The sequence below is a fragment of the Barbus barbus genome, assembly GCF_936440315.1.
Source record: "Barbus barbus genome assembly, chromosome: 44".
NCBI classification, from domain to species: domain Eukaryota; kingdom Metazoa; phylum Chordata; class Actinopteri; order Cypriniformes; family Cyprinidae; genus Barbus; species Barbus barbus.
Window position 1 is genome coordinate 11,740,829 of NC_136722.1, and position 20,929 is coordinate 11,761,757.

Sequence of the window (20,929 nt, forward strand, 5' to 3'; positions counted from 1 at the left end):
GCCCGAAGTGGGGTCTGAGTGTGTGGTGCAGCACATACCTGTTTCCGTCGAAGGGCAGAGAGAGTGTGCGGAGGTGTCAGTGCATCCAGGACACAGCCACTGCTGCCCGCTGGCGATGGAAGAGGGGCTCGGGAGTGACAAGGCATGGTGGCGTCGTTGACTGCCAAGCGCGCCCTCTTGGGGCCCAGAGGTTTCAGAAATTGCTCTTTCTTTGAAAATGTGGGTACCACTGACCCGTGGGTCAGTGGCGGAACAAAAGGAAAAGGAAACAAAAGATTCTCCACCCGGCCCTCCACCGGGGGAAGGAGTGGCGCCTTCGCCATCTCCTGAAGAGCAACTTGATCCACCTCTGGGCCGCCCGTCTCAGGGTCGTTTGCACCGTCGCTTGCCTCCTGGTTTGGCAGCGGCCTGGACGGGCGGGGTCGGCTTCCTACGGCTTGCTCCGCGCTGAGGCCTGGATGGTTGCTGCTGCTGGGGCTTAGCGGGAGCGGAGGACGCCGCAGAAGGCCGACCTCGGCGACGAGTAGACGGAGGATCTGCGGCCGGCGGACGGGTGGAAGCAGCAGCGGTCCGCCGGGGCAGGATGTGCCGGATGGCCTCCGTCTGCTTCTGTGCGGCCGAGAACTGCTGGGCAAAGCTCTCGACCGCGTCGCCGAACAACCCAACCTGGGAAAGAGGGGCATCCAGGAACCGATATTTATCGGCGTCCCTCATATCCGCCAGGTTGAGCCAAAGGTGGCGCTCCTGGACCACCAAGGTGGACATCGCCTGCCCTACTGAACGTGCAGTTTCCTTCGTCGCCCGGAGGGCGAGGTCGGTTGCCACACGGAGCTCCCGAAGGAGCTCTGGGTCAGGACCACCCTCGTTCATGTTCATGAGCGCCTGGGCCTGGTGAACCTGCAAGAGCGCCATGGCATGGAGGGCGGAAGCAGCCTGTCCACAGGCCTTGTAAGCCCTCGCCGTTAGACCGGACGAGAACCTACAGGCCCTGGACGGGAGGCGCGGATTACCCCGCCAAGAGGAAGCGGACGCCGGACACAGTTGCATCGCGACGGCCCACTCCACTGGAGGGATATCCACATACCCCTCAGCTGCCCCGCCGTCGAGGGTGGCGAGGGGGGAGGAGCCACTAGAACGGCTTCAGGCACTATACGGTGCCTTCCACGTCCTAGAGAGCTCCTTATGCACCTCCGGAAAGAAAGGTACCGGGGCGGCGTACTGAGAACCAGCACGGCCCGCCCCGAGAAACCAATCGTCCAACCAAGAAGGTTCGGGACGTGGTGGAGGGTTCCACACAAGCCCAACCTTCTCGGTGGCCCGGGAAAGCATAGCCGCCCATTCTGGATCCGGCTCGGACGCCACACGCCCCGAGGGGGGTAACGCAGCCGAGTCATCATCTCCAGAGGACTGAAGCTCCCCCTCCGATGCTGCGATCGACATCTGGTCGTCAGGAGGAGCCCCAAAGGAAACGGCCGGTCGTTCCGGAGAAGGACCAAGACGCTCGCTAAGGGACTCCAATGGCAGCAGCGCTTGTGAGGCATGAGGGGCCCGCGGAGGTTGACTCGACGGGGAAGCCCTCACGGTAATCCTCAGATCACCCTGGTCATGCACCGAAGTAGGTCTATACTGCGGGGCAGAATAAACACTAGATCGGGGCATAGGCGAGGGGACTGCACCTCCCTTGAGGTAAGCGAGTCTCGATCTAAGCGCTGAGATAGTCATATTCCCGCAATGGGAACACGAACTATCCACAAAAGCCGCCTCAGCGTGTTGAATGCCCAAACACGAGAGGCAACTACTGTGGCCATCTGCTGGCGCCAGGGAACGACTGCATCCAGAAACACACAAGCGGAATGACATCTTGAAAAAGACGCAGCGTCACGCTTGTGTTGCTCTTTTAGTGAAAACAGAAAAATAACTCTCTCAGTGCTGAGGCACCCAGGGGTAGCCGCGGTGTGAATGAACACACGGGGAACGCCCACCGAGCCGACACACACACACACAGACACAGAACAATAGTGCTGTGAAAACAGCAGTTGTGAGCTGCAATGCTCGCGGCCACCGCTGATCGCGCCGTCACACCAACACAGGAGAGTCCTCTTTTTGTTCTCAAGGCAATCTTGTAGAGTTCGGAAGTGAAAGCAAAAGCTCGGCTCCGAAGCGAAAAGCAATGTGTGCGTGCGCCCGCTTCCTGTTTATACCCGCGTGGCGGGGCGGGGGCGCGTGACGCGTTCACGCACGCCAACGTTCATTGGCTTGTTCTGTAGATACTCGAAGTGGATAGGGCTCTCTGAAGTGATCCCAATTACGTCGTCACGTCGACGTTACGTCGAACGTGAGCGACTGAAAGGGAACATCTTGAATGCTGTTAAAGATAAAGTTGAAATTATATTACACAGTCCAAGGTAAAAAAAAAAGCACATTTTGTTTAAAAAAAGAGAAAAGTTGGGAGGTTGCATCAAAGCATAGCTCAGTAGCTTAGTACATATAAGATACATAAATGTAGTTTCCTTTGTCTGAGTACAAAGTTTTATTTTTTTCAATTTTGCACCCCGTTTTGTCCCAGTTCTCAAGAATGACTGATATATATATATATATACATGCATACATGCATGCATACATACACAGTCATGGCCAAAATGCCGTTGATTGTGGCCAATGTGTATTAGAGAAAAACAATTATTTCATAATGATATTTCCCCCCATTTTAAATTGTTATTATCCAATGAAAGGATTGTTTGTTTTTAAAATTGTTTTTAAATAAAAGATCAAAAGGATTAACAATGCAGATTAATTTTCACAGCCGCCTTTGATCATATTTACCAAGGGTGCCAAATATTTTTGGCCATGACTGTGTATATATATAGTAGCTGTGCAATATGGCTGTGATTTGGCCGTCGGTAATCACAGCGTGCTGATATACAGCCATATCTCATGGCTATGAGTGTGATATTGCATTTATACAACAGTTTGATAGCACAAGTGTTTAAATAAAAATGAGACAAGAACGGAGGGCCTTTAAAAACCCTTTCTTACACCACAGATTCAAATCTCTGTTTGAGAGTTTAACAGCTGAGCCCACGCCTCTGTTACCAATGCTTCATTAAAAGCTCATTTTATTATGTAAAGTAGAGTATTATGAGACAGATTGCCTGAGTGAGTCTATTACCTGCATCCGATACCAGCATTCATTCTTCAGGTTGATCTTATATCCATAATCACAAAATCAGTTTGAATGTCCACTAATGAAAGCGATATCTTTGTTTTTGTCCTTTTAACACTCAAGGGGATTGCCCAAGACAGCGCAAGTCAATGCATTTGTCGGTTGCATCCCCATGGTTGCATCTTATAAGGCCATGTTTCAGTCCCTTTCAATATAAACGTCCTTGCAACTCACTCATAAAGACAGTCGTGATAATGTAACTTTCTCTGAAGATAAAATTATAACCACTAACAAACCCTTTCTCAATATCAAATACAGCATATTAGTTATTTTAAATATTATTTATTGAACAATTAATATATAAAAGAACAACAATAGCCATTATAAATCTATAATACGTTTTTACAATAGGAAATAAACACAAGCAAACAATGCAGTCAAAAGTGGAAAACCAGCACTCTAGTTAGTACAGGATTTAATTACATAAAAATAAAAATATATGAAACTTAACTTTGCCCTAAAGCCAAATCGATTTGCTCTGGAACAAGTAATAGATTAATAAGACCAAAGATTTCCCATTTACAGTAATATAACAAAAATTAATTATACCTTGTGTAACACCTTCTGCATAAGAGCCAGCAGAAAATTCCCAAAGGACTTGCTGAGATAAAGCTCTTATCAGGTACATGAGTGCTGTTGTCCTGGAGCTCACATCTCTAAAAATGTCTAAACAAATTGTCAAATAGGCACTATCTTTATATATAAATCACATATTTGAGGTCTAAACAACTACATTCTCAGCTAAAAATATCTAAAACTACATTCCGTGACACAATAACAATAATAATATTGTAAAATTATAATGGGTTGGCTCTTCCGCCATTGACGCTCACGGAGACAAAAGCTGCCAGTATACATGTACATCCGACAACAAGTAAAGTGATACAAACGGTGAAACGATTAGAGTGCTGATACTACTGGAATATCGCACAGCTGGAAAAGGCTCTCAGCCAGTCAGATTCAAGAATATATATCGGGGGAAAAAACAACTCTTCATATATATCCAAAGTTCTGTCATGAAATTTTAGATGGTGCAGTCCTATAGGTCTAACTCAATCTGGCATAATGACATCATCGCATGGCACAGCTGATTGGTTCCAATGAGCGCTGCTCAACATTCAAAAACTTGGCTAGTGCTTGCTTTAGCAGTTGCAGCATGCTTCAGAAACCCTCTACCTTCCCCAGCTCCACCTGTATAGATCTGCTAAAGGGTGATTCATGTATGCTAGACAGGTATATGGCGGTTATTTCATATGTGACCCGTCCTGGCAAAATGATTCAGAATGTGCATGGGCTAATTTTCAGCTACAGGCAAAAAAGTGAAAAATCTTGATAAATGTACACGCATGCATGGAATTATAATATAATCAAACATAATCTGTTATGTCTTAAATGAATGTTTGGGGAACTGTTGGGGGAAAACATTGGATGCGTAATATTATATCAGATCCATGCATTACAGTAATATATAGGCCGTCTTTCTCATTAATGTTAATCAAATAATAAAAGAAAAGAGGGAATCACTCGCTGTTCTTAATTGAACTACTATTGTAGTTTTAATAATCAGTCTATTTGTAATGAACACACTAAAGGGATTTTTATATTTTGATTGTTTTTCTTTGCTGTTTAGATGTAAAATGGAAAAGGTAATGCATTATTTGTTTCTTTCTTATATTTGATCTACTGCTTTTTTGCATTAGATCTTATTTATAATAACGAAGATGATAAAATTTGCTATATTGTGATTTATTAATATAGTAATTATTATTAAGAAAAGAACTGGGGGAAAAGATGCAACGTTGCTTTGTGATTTTGCTTTGGAACCTTCAGAAAACTTTAAATAAATTTTTCTCTAAATTTACTGTGCTGACTCTAACTTCAAACTAGGGATACCACTTTTTTCAGTACTAGCCCAATACCGATACTTTCATTTTTGGTTCTTCCCAATACAGAGTACCGATACCAATATTTTCATTGCATTTGTACAATTTTTAAATATTTGGGTACAGAAACCAAAATAGTATATATAATGTTAGTAGGTTAACTTCATTTATCAAATAGATACAGTCAAACCAAAATTTATTCAGACACCTTCAACATCTCTCACATTATCGTTTATTCGCTATAGTTTAGAAAATGGTAATAAAATATGACAAGAACTCAGAGTTAAACTGTGTCAGAACAAATTCAACTTTATAATGTCAGATAACTTTGATCGAAAGCTATGTGATGGATTACAATCAACCAAAAATTATTCATACAGCTGTTAGTATGACAATATTTACACAACTATCAATACTTTGCCGGGCCACCCCTTAATGACAGCCTGTAGTCTCCTGGGCATGCTGTCAACCAGGTTCATGCAAACCATAACTTCAATTTTTTCCCAGACTCGGTCTGAATAATTTTTGGTCCCAAATTTGTATAAATTTTACTGGTAGTCCACTGTATGAAGAATTTTTGGGTATGTCACAGTTTACTTTATTTTGCTATCCCCACTTACATAAATTAACTATAGTGTCCTGCACCCACTAGTAAAAAAAATAAAAAAAATAATTATATCTGGTCTCTGAATAATTTTTGTTTTGACTGTATATCCTTCAGTTTTCACAGTTAATTATGCCCATTAAAATGTATTTTACAAGTTTTTGTTACTTTCACTGTTCATTTTTTTTTTCTAATGCTATTAAATCTTAAATTTAATAGCATTAGAGCTGCTCCATTGCAGCAGCTTAGTACTGTAATCGCACGTTTTACTGTAGTAATGCAGGGAACCACTCGTTATAAATCTTTTAACTGTGATATTTTCAGAAATAGAAGTCACGTTTTTTTCATCTGAAATGTGCTGCGATTTATATTCCAGAGCCACTCATATAATGCAGAAACACTCATGAAGCAAGCAAAACGCGCAGCGCTCGCACGTATTTGTACTGGTGCAGAATGAGAGGGACAAGTACAGTACAGCCTAGCTCATTTCAAAGTTGTGTATGCTTAAGGTTGAAAATAAATGATGTTTATTAGTAAATGCCCCTACAAATTGTCTCATATTAACAATTTAGTTTTAATCCAAATGAAGCGTGCTAAGTGAGAGAACATCAATAAAGATCACAGAAAAGAAATGCGTGCTCTCTCCCTCCCTCCCTACTGTTAAGCAACTTGTGCATTGTTTTACTTGTTTTTGACCCATCCGACTGAACTACAAACTTTCCAGTGATGTCTGTGAGAGAGGCATATTCACTCGACAAGCTCGCGCATCTGCGCCGCCGTGCGCTCAATCCACTCAGCGTGCTTTGCTTATCAGCTTGCGCCCATCAGCTACACAGGAGTTAATACTAAATACTGTTTAACATTATATTCATTGCATACATATACTTCGTAGACATCCTTAATCTCTAATAACTCCATTCTACTGTTTGTTGTTCTGTTGTCTGTGTTTCTTTGTCTGAACATGGCACTTATCACATGCTTTGTGGTATCGGCGTTTACAGCAGCAGCATTTCTTACATGCTCACAGCAGAATGTTGTGGATGTATTGGCAGCAGCAAGTATCGGTACTTGCTCTGCCACAGCAGCAGTGTTGCAGATCTATTCAGCCTAGACCAAACACATTAACATTGCCATGTACATTACCATGCCAAACCCTCCAAGCGTTATTTATATATATATATATATATATATATATATATATATATATATATATATATATTGAAAGAAAAACAGGATAGGAAACCACATTTGTGCTCTGCATTTAACCCATCCAAGTGCACACACACAGCAGTAAGTAAATCTTGCAATATCAGAATTAGGTTTATAGCATCTAATTCTGAATTAAAATCCATTAAAGGGCATTTTGCAATTGCTTCAGGTTTCCGACCAGGAACCAGACCCTCTTTCATTGTGAATAATTTCAGGCATTACTTCCCTTTCCTGTCCTTAATCCCTTTGAAAATATTCCAATTAGGGCTCATTATCAGGCCGATGGCTGATGATCTTACGCGCTGAAATTGCAGAACATTCTAGAATAATGAGCACAGATGCGGCTGTAGATTAGGGTCGTGACACCGTGGTTTGATGTCGCTGCATTGTGGGAACGTGCCTTTATCAGCTCTAACAAGCCTTCTAATAAGATTACTTATTAGACATGAGGAGATGAGTGAATGTGGTACAAAGCAACATCCCGGCTTATCAGTATGTGTGATGAAGATGCTGTAACAGGCAGACTGTATTACATATACTCTGCTGGAGGTGCAACTGTCTGTGTGCTCTGATGTCTCTGCACTTGTTCAGATTTTTTTGCTTATGAAGTTTTGATTTTTAGTTCCAATGAGTGGGCTGATTTTCACATTATACATGAGCTGGATGTATACTCTACATAGTTGAAGTCCCAACTCGTTCATATTCCAATATGAATTCAAATAGAATTGTTAACATTCACCATCTTATACTATTTTGATACCATATGTGCTCAATGTGATAAGTTTATCATGGAAGTAATGTAATTAATTTTTTTAATCAACTGACAGGTATTTTATTAAATAATATTTGATCAGTCTGACCTTCGCATTAAACTGGAAGCTTTTTTACATTTACATTTATTCATTTAGCTGACGCTTTTATCCAAAGCGACTTACAATTGCTATATATGTCAGAGGTCGCATGCCTCTGGAGCAACTAGGGGGTTAAGTGTCTTGCTCAGGGACACATTGGTGTCTCACAGTGGATTCGAACCCGGGTCTCTCACACCAAAGGCATGTGTCTTATCCACTGCGCCATCACCACCCCAGCTTGTAAGACAGTGACTATGTACCATCTAGGCCTGTTTGTCTTGTTATGCGTTAAGATTTAAAATAAATCTTATAAAAACGTTAAAAATTAACAAAAACTTTTTCACAGTAGTTTATAGTTGTTGCTGTCATTTAACTTTTATTTGCAGCAACATAATCTTCAGTTTTTGAATTATTTGTGATCAAGCATTACTGTTTGACAGCCACTGCCAAATAACAGAGAGAATAAATAAATAAAATGCAAACTGATATGATTTAAAACAATATTCTGTTTGTTTCTTTGCTTTTTTAAATGGATATTATGAATATCTGCAGCTAGTGCACACTGCACAGCATTTGTAGACAAAAATTTTTTAACAAAGTTTTAACAAAGTAGTGTTTAGGTGTGCAATTCATCTTCAATTTAATGTTCAATATCAATAAGAAATCATGAGAACTTGAGGATTAGGGTCAGCTTAATAGCATCACTTTACCTAACAGTGTTATTTTAGTATTATTTACTATTACAGTATTTATTACTATTACAGTATTTATTAATATTGTGAACAGTTTTTTAATACACTGCTCAAAAAATTAAAGGAACACTTTGAAAACACATCAGATCTTTACTCTATACTGATATGGACTGGGTAATGTGTTAGGAACGAAATGATACCACATCGTTTGATGGAAATTAAAATGATCTAACTTCAGAGGGCTGAATTCAAGAACGCCCCAGAAATTAAAGTGAAAAAATGATGCAGCAGGCCAGTCCATTTTGCTGAAATTTCATTGCAGCAACTTAAAATGGTACTTGTATGGCCCCCATGTGCTTGTATGCATGCCTGACAGCGTTGGGGCATGCTCCTAAAGAGACAATGGATGGTGTCCTGGGGTATTTCCTCCCAGATCTGGACCAGGGCATCACTGAGCTCCTGGACAATCTGAGGCCAGTATTATTTGTATAGCGCTTTTAACAATGCAAATTGTGTCAAAGCAGCTTTACATCGGCTTGATATAAAGCTGGGTGGCTTTATATCAGCTTTACAGTATTTAGACGAGGAAATAGTTTATCTAAATAGTGTCAGCAGAACAGCAGACAAAATCAGCAGTTTAAATCTAGGCTAAAGCAGAATCAGATTGTGCAAAGGACTCATCTGGTTCCTGTGGTCTTGTCTCGATGGCCGTCTTGGAGACAGGGTTTTCACTGGGGATCAGTCTCTGGGGCTCATCTAGGTGTCGTGGCTGTAGAGGTCATCTCTAGGTGCTGATCCACCATCTGATCTGGATATAGTCTGGATCTGGATGGCTACGGTGACCTCGGAATAAGAAAGAAACAGACTAATATTTCCACTATGTCTATGGTGGTTATCGCCCTGATCAGACATGAAAATATGTTGTGGCACTGTCGTGCAGTCGTGCATAATATGATAGCAAATTTTAGGTTTTTTTTTTTTTTGCAAACATTTCTTTGAATAACATGACTGTAAATATGAACACACGATTGAATGTAACATAAAACAAATTATTACTTTTCATTAAAATCTTTATTAATGCCAATAATGCTTACATTTATGTCTTTTTGTTCGCTCGGGCAGCCATGTTGCCGCTGTAGCCAGTTTATGCTGCGATAATTCATACCCCTTTGTTTGAAGTGTGGTCCCGAAAAATCTTCATTTGAAGGGCTATTTGGCCCTTCCCCTTACCCCTACCCCTCCAATCAATAGGAAATCGGAAAGGGGAAGGGCTAATGCCAAGTTCACGCTGCACAATTTTATCTCCGATTTTCACTCGCCGACAGGTTTTGCGAAATCGCAGACAAATGCCCGAAATCGGAGGCAAATAGGTGCTCATTCACGTCAGTGACAATCACACAGTGTGAATTATCAAAGATGCGATCTGAAAGAATCGCAAAAAGTTTGGCATGCTAAATATTTGGACCTGTCAGCTAAAATCTTGCTGTGTCAAATTAGTTCTGATATATAAGCAAATTCCCATGTACAAACAACATGCCTACATTTTTGCATTAGAATGTACAGAACAGGTAGACTACATGAAGATATCTATCTATCTATCTATCAATCTATCTATCTATCTATCTATCTATCTATCTATCTATCTATCTATCTATCTATCTATCTATCTATCTATCTATCATCTAATCTATCTATCATCTAATCTATAAATGTATATTATATATATAAAAATTAAACATAAAAGGGGGCTAGGATTTTTTCTGTAAATAATATTCTTCTATAAAGTACAAAGCATTTATTGCATTTTTCTCTTTAATCACTTTGAGGGCTTTTATAGGCTATAAGAAATAAACTCATTATAGAATGCACAAAAGTTGGTTTCACTTTCAAGTACTTAGATTTGTGTATATACAATTTTCCCAGCAGGAGTATGTTGTTAAGTCATCTTTGTTAATTATTGTGTGTTCGGGGAGGACTTATAGATCATAATATCAGCGTGATCTTGCGTTATTTCCTTATCACTTCTCATGTGCGTTTGGCTGTAGTTTGCGGACCAGACAGAGTTGTCGGCGATTCTTCCTATTGTAAAGTCATGCAGTGTGTAACCTCCTGTCACTGAGCCATCGTGCAATGTGAACACAGCAGCGGCTTAATGCTACCCCAGATAGTCGTGCAGTGTGAAAACAACGGTGATCCGATGACTTTGAAAATCATGCAGTGCGAACTCGGCATAAGGTGTAGAAATGGGATTGGGCCTTGGGCTGCCTGTGCAACCTCTGTAGGGTCCAGGTATCGCCTCGTGCTACTAGTAGTGACACTGACCCAACCAAATGCAAAACTAGTGGAAAAACAGTCAGAAAAGATGAGTTGGGGAAAAAAATGTCAGTGGCCTCAACCTGTAAAACCATTCCTGTTTTGGGAGGTCATCTCATTGTTACCCATCTAGTGCACCTGTTGTTAAATTCATTAACACCAAAGCAGCTGAAACTGATTAACAACCCCCTCTGCTACTTAACTGACCAGATCAATATCCTAGGAGTTTAATTGACTTGATGCTATACTCTGATTAAAAAGTGTTCCTTTTAAAAACAATTAAGTGTTCTTTAATTGTTTTTGAGCAGTGTATTTTCAGTTTTCATTTTACATTTTGTTTTAGGCCATGTCCACACATTCATGGGTATTTTTATAAACAGAGATTTTCCTTCTTTCGTTTAAAAAAAAAATCTCCACATGAAAACGCAAAAGCATGCTATGAAGCATTGTCAAGAGTATGCCAAACCAACAGGTGGTGAGAGAATCTCAACCATAAAGCCATGTTTGCCAATCAGAAGCCTGAAAAAGTTTCCTGTAGGTGGAGATAACAGCGCATACTGACGTCACAAGCCAAAATCTCTGGTTTCGCTGTCTACACGATTACACTGCAACTGGAGTTTTTGAAAATCTTCGCCCTGGCAGGAGTTTTCAAAAATGTTCAGTTTCAGTGACCTGGTGCTGCGTTTGCATGTGGACGAATGGCCAAACCGCGAAGAAAAAAACTGCGGTTTTGAAAATACGCATGTGTGTGTGGACAGGGCCTAAGTTTTAGTACTTCTATGTGCTTTTGTCATTTTTTTGTATTTTTGTATTTACATTTAGCTTTATTTTTATTTCAGTTTTAGTTTTTGCAATTTAAGAACAGTACTTCAAAAAAAATTTAAATTTTGCCTGAAATTCATAAGTTTGTTAGTTTGTTTAAGCTTTTCATCTAATATTTGTATTTTATTTAAGCTTTGTTTCAATTACTGAAAACTCTTTTTTTAATAGTTTTACTTAATAAAAGCACTGCTTCTTAAATGTTCTTTTAGACTAGTCTCAGCTTCAGATGTCATGCCCATGGACTGACTTCCTGGCCAGAATGAACTGCGGTATGGACCAGACTGTTTGATGTCTAGTCAAAGGTCTGGCTATGTGAGACTAGCACATTGCTGACAGTTGAGATGTTTTCAGAAGATGCTTCCTCACACCCATCAGTGCGTCATTCATTCACTACGACACACCCGAGCTTGAGAAGTTCTTTCAAAGCCTTGAGCAAAGCCTTCATCAGATTCATAATCCTTGAACCCACCCTCTGCACAACACAAACACATTCAGGGCGCTTTCACACTAGCACTTTTGGTGCACACCCGGGTTCAATTGATGTCAGAGTTCGGTTTGTTTGGATGATGTGAACGCTGTCATCCGACCTCGGGTGCGCACCTGCGAGTCCGCTTAAAAAGGGTGGTCTGGGGTTCGGTTCAAGTGAACTCTGGTACGGTTCGCTGCTGATGTGGACTCAATCGTACCAAATCACGGAAGTGAACCGCTATATATTAATGACGCATTATTTGTTAAAAATGTGTGTTTGTATGTGCGTTTCACTCACTTTCCTGAGGAGTGTGACTCACGTGCTGCGAGCTGTAAGTCTCTTTTCTGTTCGCCTTCAGCCTTCTTTAGAATATTTGCAGTACATTCGTAAGACAGACTTTTAAATGCTTTATGCACTGAAGCTTTGTAAACAAAACGAACGGTTCAAAAACGTAAATATATAAGTGCAGAAAGCAATCTTATGCATTTTGCCACCTTCTCCTGCGCCATCGTTACTAAGCAACGGGGTAAACAGATGCTGGCTTGATGATGCAAACGAACCGCGGTTCGGACCCAAATAAAATATAAACGCAGTCCAGCGGGGGCAGGGGGAGTGGGGAGCAATCGAACTCTGGTTCGGACCAGGATAGTGAACCAAGTGTGAATGTACCCTCAAAGGCAAACACCTCCTCCCTGTTGCCACAGGCAATTCATACATCTCAAACCAAGAAATGCCATCGGCAAGACTGAGAGGTGAGGTTTAGTATCTCTCGTCTCGACTGCATTTGAACTATTTTAACAGAGCTCGAAGAAGTGTTGGTAAACTTTGTGCAACATTGTGTGACTCTAGAAGATGAAGTGAATTGTACCTGAAAAGTCTTTTATTTTTGTACTGTCAGTAAGCAGGTTGCTTTTCTCTGAGGTAATGTCACGGCTGTGGAAACATTTTGAATCATGGATGAAAGTATCTTGTTTAAATTCACGTCCCTTCTAGCTTAATTTATTAAAGCGCATGTGATCACAAAACAATATCAACGTTCATACATTCTAATTGCAGTACAGTGACAGCTTAGTCATATCCCTAATTATCCTATTATCCCGTACTGGATGAAATGATTTGCAAGTAAAACTGGGTAAAGAAAAATGTATAATTATCAGTGTAAAAACATACCAAAATGTACACAAAATATGAGTTTTAAGATTTATTTTAAGTTTCCAGTGCCCAACTGTTCTTTGGTGTTTGTCATTAGTGTGACAAGAGAGACAGTCAGCGTTAACTCTCATCTCCATTTCTCCCTAAAGCCAGACACTGCTGTAATTTCAAATCATTTCATTTTCAGATAACAGTAACTACATTACCTCAGTGTCATCCTCCTTTCTTCGTTTCCTCCTACTCTTGAGTTTGTTAATTTTGTCGTCTTCTTCTGCAGATAACTGAGCTCCACAACATTAAGAACATTACTCGAATGCCACGAGAGACCAAGAAACACGCAGTGGCAATTATTTTCTGCGATGAGACGTCAAAGACATTTGCCTGTGAGTCAGGTAAGCACTGTCTCCAACTCTGAGAAAGTCTTTGTTGTAGTGCTGGATTGTATCCAAAATGGCTTAATTTATTCTATATTTCAAGATGTGCAAGTATTGATTTTCACATATCAGGAAGATTAGTTTATTCTTTGATTTATTCCTTTTATACCTTGAACCTAAAGAAGGCGCTGCAAAGAGTTCAGGTTATTAAGGCTAGTAAGTGTTAGAAAAGCCCATTGGGATGCAGAGAATATATATTTTTTTAAATTGTGTCATAGAGAATGAATACAGCCAAAGGCAACAGGCGGATCAGCAGTTAGAAAACAAAACAACAAGAGAAAGGCTTAACACACAAACACACGTTTGAAATATGAATGAGATACTTTACTCACCATTAGCTTGGCAGCAGAAGGCGTCTGTTCCCATGTGTTTTCTTTCCTCTCACACTGTGAATCTTGTAGTGGAAAGATGGCAATGTCAAAACTGATCAAAGCGTTTTTGCAGGAAAAAAAAACTACACTCAGAAAACAAACATGAATAAGCACTAACTTGGTTGCGAAACAGTTGCAGTTTTAGGTGAGCATTAATATTCAGTTTTGGGATTTACTACATTTGTCATTTTACTGGACCAAATTAAGCATGATTAACCCTGATTAAGTTTAAAAATGTGTACCATTCTACCATTCAAAGGTTTTGGGGTCAGAATTTTCTTTGAAAGAAATACTTCTATATGGAGCAAGAACCGATGAACTAATTGGACTTGAACTGGTCAAAAGTGTAAGGACAGAAGTATTTCTTGTTCAAATAAATGCATGTCATATTCATCAAAGAATGTATCACAATTTCCACAAAAACATTAAGCAGCACAACTGCTTTCCACTTAATATAATAATAACTTTTTCCTGAACACCAAATCAGCATATTATGGTATCTGTAGTATCATGTGTCACTGAAGAAAATATATTAAAATAGAAAATAGTTATTATATTAATAAATTGTAATACAAATTTCACAATATTAGTTTTCACTGTATTTTTTATCAAATAAATGCAACCTTGGTGGGCACGAGTTTTATTTAAAAAATATAAAGAATTCTTATCAGACCCCAGATTTTGTGTAGCTTTTATGCTATTAAAAACACACATGGATATATATGAATGAATAATTGTAAATAGATAAATATCCTTCATCTGCTTTTGTGCATAATATTTCAGATCTAGAACCTGTATCTAGTTTAACCTGGCACTGACTGCACAGATAAAATGCTGAATCATGAGTTTTATAAGTCATTCACATCAGCATAAAACATCTCTATTTTATGTAAACAGCCTTATTTAAATATATTTATAATTTATAGTGAGCTGAATTTGCAAAACTCAGCACCGTTGAATGGAATTATATTGAAAAAGAGACACATATTGTATACAAAATTACTGTGATAGAAGTATTATTTACCAGGTTATGGAATTGAACGTAACCAGGCATACAATCATCGTTCAGTGTAGATGAGCAGCATTTCTACTTTTAAAGAGGCAATTCAAGTGTCTCGATTGCAGGGATAAGGCAATAAAAAATTATGTCAGACTACACTCTCAAAAATAAAGTTTCCAAAAGGGGTTTTTCACAGAACAGGGGTATCCAAACCTGTTCCTGGAGAGCCACTTCCTGCATCCCAATGTGCATACTATCCACCCTATCTGCCCTAAATATTGAAAATTACTACTATTACATAGAATTTAGGATGGATAGTATCCACATTGGGACGCAGGCACTGTCTTGAAGAGTTTAGCTCCAACCCCAATTAAACACACCTGAACTAGCTAATCAAAGTCTTCAGACTCACTAGAAACTACCAGGCAAGTGTTTTGGAGCTGACCGGAGTTTAAATCTGCAGGACATTGGCCCTTGAGGAGCAGGATTGGATACTGTTTTCATAGAAGAACCGTTTTGGATTCACAAAGAACATGTCAGTGAACAAACAAACAATCAAGCAAACAAAAAAATATATAACCTAAACTAATCTAAACAAGCCTTTTTACTCTTTAAAAAACCTTTAGTGTAAATAAAAGGTTGTATTGATATTTAAGCTTTTTCATGGAACCATAGATGCCAATAAAGAACCTGTATATTTAAGAGTGTAATCTCAAGACAATGCATAATAATTTGCACAAGATGGCAAAATCATTAGATATCAATGCGCCTTATAGGTGAGACTTTCCCCTATTATAGTTATGATAATAAAAAGGTTTATTAGAGTATCTACATCCTGCACAGTCTACAACATACAGCAGGATTTTGTGGATGTATTTGCACCATTACCTCACTTTCATAATTACTTTAGTGAATTGGCTGCTAACACAAGTCCAATAACAGCAGGTTTATTAATTTTTAGTGATGTCCACCCACAATAATGTGTGCAAAAATGGTCACAAACACATTATTAAAGCTCTTTTGACCATAAGAAGCACTGAATTTGTCCTTCGCCTTCAAATTTTCTGTCAGGCTAAATTCCCAGGTAGGAAACTAGAGGACAGAGAGGGAGGAAAGGGGAAGAGATGGAGGAGACGGGAAGGAGAGGCAGTGGAGTGGATGTGAACGGGGGGAGCGGGACGGTGGACCCGCTGGGATATCATTAGCACCTCTGGGGTCTTCCGCACTGCCAGGGGGAGGCGAGGAATGTTCTCCTGAATCCATTTACCACAATAACCTCCCCACCCCCAGCTCTCCTTCACTCCCTTCAGAGGCAGGATATTAATGGGAAATGGGTAGAGCGGGCATAGGGCATAAATCAAGAGCTGTGCGAGATATGGCCATACACTGAGGGTTTAAAAAGTATACATGCCTTGAGGCTGTTTAGGTGAAGAAGTCTTCAGCAGTATCTGTGACACATTCAAAGACTGTTCTGTGCTGGATTGACTTTGAGTCAGTGTGGACCTAGGGTGAATGTGTGTGTGTGTGTGTGTAAACTCTGCTTGTGGCTCTTTTAATTTTGGCACAGGTACATGTCCACGAGCTGCCCCCTATCGAACTTCCCCTTTCTCACAAACTCCGGCCATATGGAGCTTGTGTCCCTCACATGTCCGCCACATGTAGGAACTCGACCTCCCTTGATCCTTCACTTCCACTTCCTCACCTCCCTCTGAGTCTGTCGGGTTACGCCTGTACTGCTCTGACCCTTTTCTTCTCTCTCGCTTTCTCCCTCACTATTACAATAATCGTGAGGGTTGCGACTTATAGCTAATTTAAATTATTTATCTAAGATTTAACATTTTGTTAAACACTGTAAAATTTTATAGTAAAAACGGCAGCTGTGGTTGCCAGAGTTTTACCGTAAAGAATATGGTAGCAACATTTTAGGTTTTACCATTTAACTTAAATTAACATTTAAATACCGTAATTTCATTAACTGATATACCAACCTATTGAAGTACTGAAATCTGGAATCAAAGCCCATCACAAGCAGCTTTTAAATATTAACACATATCGGAGGTGCAAAGTGTTATTCACACAAACACTAAATGCCATCATGGTAACTGGAACTGAAATAATGCAATAAACATTAATTTAACAACATTAGATGTAACATGCAACCCTAATGTACAAAACTGATAAGAAAAATAAGTTACAAAAGAGTTATTTCAACAAAAACAACAACAAAAAACATCAAATTTGAAATGTAATGCAGGAGAATTCTGGGAATGTCAATTTACGGTTATTCACTGTAAATTATACGTTCTTTTTCCACTTCCAAAAACATTATACTACCGTAAAATGACTTGTAATGTCCAGTAGTTTTTCACTGTATATAGTTGGGGAACTTACCATTAACCATTTAAAAAGTTTTAAGTGTAGCATTTTTACAGTCTTTTACTTTTTGTTAATTTCATGGTTATGTTTTACAGTGAATGCTTCAAGCCATTTGTAGATTCAGTTTAATAATTAATATCTAATAATAACACTTTAACATTTTGCACCAAAAATTATCATCCCTAAAATAATATAAAAATAATATGCTGTTCAAAAGTTTGAGGTACAATTTGTTTTAAATCAATTAATTATTTTATTCAGCAAGGATCAGTGTTGGGCTAGTTACTCAAAGAATGTAATATATTACTCATTACTAGTTACTCCTTTCAGAAGTAATATTGCTACTTTACTTATTACTTTCTGACAACAGTAATTAGTTACACTACTAGTTACATTACTTTTTCTTCACGCCCCACAGAAGATGTAACTGTGTATCTTCCACTTAAAATTCTTCTAGAATGTAACTAACAACATATTTCTGCCTCATCATTTGATCAAAATCCACATTGGATCACAGTCAGAAGTTATTACAAACACTCAATAGTGATTGTTCGTGACATTCAAGTAGAAGTGTTGTATTAATCTCATTAATTGCCATGTGTAACTTGAAGCGAATCGTAATTTCTCCGTTACCCATATACGATTATATTTCATTATGTATTTGATCAAATCACATAAGTCTGTAAAAAACGGTTTAATTTTCCAAAAAGATGTTTAATTATAGTAAGATAATGTACCACATGCTGATCAGAGGGATGTGGGTAATGCCAGAGTAAAGTACAGCCACAACTTACACAACAGTGTTCAGATCATCTTTTTTTCCGACAAAATAAATATAATGCCATGTAAGCTTTTCCATATTCCAAGCTTTCCTGCTGCACTGGGGACATCACATGCATGTGCGATTTGTGAAAACTATGAAAATAAATGTTGGAATTATTTGATTGTTGGATTTTAAGTCAGCGGGGTTGAGGCATCAAAAGTAACTAAGCTGTTTTATGGATGGTAACTATAATATTATTACTGAAATCTTACACTTTTTTTTTATTTCCAATAAATACTGTTCTTTTGAACTTTCTATTCATCAAAGAATCTTGAAAAAAAAAAATTATCACTGTTTCCACAAAAAAAATTATGAAGCCCAAATGTTTTCAACATTGATAATAATAATAAATGTTTCTTGAGTAATGGCTGCTGAAAATTCTGCTTTCCTGTCACGATAATAAATTATATATTTTATCATTTAAAACTGTTATTTTAAATTGTAATAATATTTGGCAATGTTTTTTATTGTATTTTGTATTTTACTGTGGTTTTGATAAAATAAATGCTGCCATGGTGAGAGACTTTTTTTCAAAAACATAAAAAATCTTACTGACCCAAACTTTTGAATGGTAGATTTTCATAATATAAAAATTCAGCAAGGTCATGAATTTGATGTGCAGGCAATGCATAAACTGAAAAAAAAAAAAAAAAAAAAAATATTCCTTGCAATATAATTTTTTTTGATAAAAACGTCTGGCAAATGCATAAATGTAAATGTTCATTTAAAACCTAAATTTGTTGTTTAAATGAATATTGCTTTGATCCAAATAAAAGCCCTATGAAGTACTTGAGCTTGCTTGCTTTTAGGAAGCTCTGCTTTGCCAAATGAAAATGCTTGCCTTTGAAGAATAAAGCAGTAAACTGTAATTAAATTAGTTTTTTTCCCTTACATGTAAATGCATTTTTCACTATTCTTTAAAGTGGCGTCACTGATGTGGTCCTCCAAGCAGGGCCCACAGACCCTACTAATCAATAATGAAATTCATTGTCGATTATTTCCATTACCGATTTGTTGTTGCAGCCCTAATTTATTTCATCCATCCTGACCCATTTTCTTGCTTCTAACTATTTATCATGTAGTTCTTCTCATTTCCTGTGCTCTGAGTGAACCATTAACCATGTGAAGATGTTGTGCTGTGATTCCACCGGGCATCTTTGTGTTTGTGCACATAGCTGCCTGAGCACTTGAGAGTTTGCCATGCTGATGAAGTATTTGTTTATCCAATTTTCCACTCAGTGGGCCCAAAAGTGTGTGTGAATTTAGACACACTTAAAGGTCACCGTCTCAGGAGAGAGGCCATCCAAAAAAAAAAGAAAAAGAAAAAAATCCAGCAAAAAGCTTATATAGAAAAATGGGGAAATGTACACAATGATTTGAGTTTAATAAGTTTGATAAGGAGAACTCAAGGCATTATTTTTTATTTTCATATTTTTTTTCAGCTATTGGATCTGTGTGCATGATTTACACAGTATTATGAGTCTATTGTACTATTTAAAAAAATTCATTTGGGACATTGAATTGAATATTTTGAATGGTGCCTGCTCACATTCCTCAAGCAGGCAAAATTAAAATGTCAACAGCTATACAGTATTAATTATAAGCTTCAATTACTACAGCTGAAATATACTTAGGGCAACATCAAACAGACAGCCATTGTTATTCAAACAAGCTCAGCTGAAAACGCAAACTTGACGAGGTCACGAATCTGCTAACAACTACTTGGCTCGTAATTAGACAAATCTAATCTCATAATGTTGAGCTCTCAAATCCATGTCACATGCAGAAGCGGGGTAGACCGAGCTCATTTTGGCATATAGTTTGCGTAGTCATAATTTGTGCTCCCTTTCCTTTGTGTCATTGTGCTAAACTGCATTAGGTGTTTCAGAGGGGATGTTGATTTGTGAGGTTCACTCATTAGAATGATGCTCTTCAGTAGATTAGCCCGGAGCTTTTGAAGAATAGAGTAAGAATGGTGTGCCAAAATAAAAAAAAGCTCAACTCCTACAGAATGCTATTTGTGTTGTTCTTTTGTGTGCATGCAGGGGCCAGAATAACTATTGCAACACCTGCCAACTGAGAAAGTGTGCCACCCTAAATACTTTTAATTACTGCCTATTAAACTCTGAATTATTTATATTTATGAAACTGTAAATAAATAACAATAACTGTATGTAAAATATCACATCGGATCATATGTACTATATGTACGAAATACAATTATATGTATTATAATTAATATTTATATTATTTATTTATATTAATATTTAAAATAAAGTCTGTGTTTGTGGCACATAGGCACAGAATCTCATCCTATACATTTAATGAATATATGATGTGATGAATATAATTTCATCAACATTTGTAAGATTTAGTCAGTCAAAATAGTTTTGAGGTTAATTGGTCTAATTGTGTGTCTCTGGAAACGAAACAAAACAAAAAAAACATGCAACGCAACAAACAAAACAAAACAGAACAAAAGCAAACAAACAGACAAACAAAACAAAGAACAAAAGCAAACAAACAAACAAAACAAAGAACAAAAGCAAGCAAACAAACAAAACAAAGAACAAAAGCAAACAAACAAAAAAACAAAAACTAACAAACAAAAAGAACAAAAGCAAGCAAACAAACAAAACAAAGAACAAAAGCAAACAAACAAAAATAATAAAAACTAACAAATAAATAAAACAAATAGTGATCTATG

The 20,929-nt window shown here is 38.4% G+C and overlaps 1 protein-coding gene across 4 annotated transcripts in view; it reads left to right on the top strand.

Moving 5' to 3' along the window:
- Window positions 1-20,929, top strand: part of LOC306863357 (docking protein 6) — a 102,953-nt gene that overhangs the window by 31,165 nt on the left and 50,859 nt on the right. For all 4 annotated transcript variants that reach the window (XM_079406639.1, XM_079406638.1, XM_079406641.1 and 1 more), the window contains exon 3: window positions 13,496-13,610. In XM_079406639.1, the coding sequence (XP_079262765.1) occupies window positions 13,496-13,610 (115 nt within the window). The remainder of the gene's footprint in view (window positions 1-13,495; window positions 13,611-20,929) is intronic.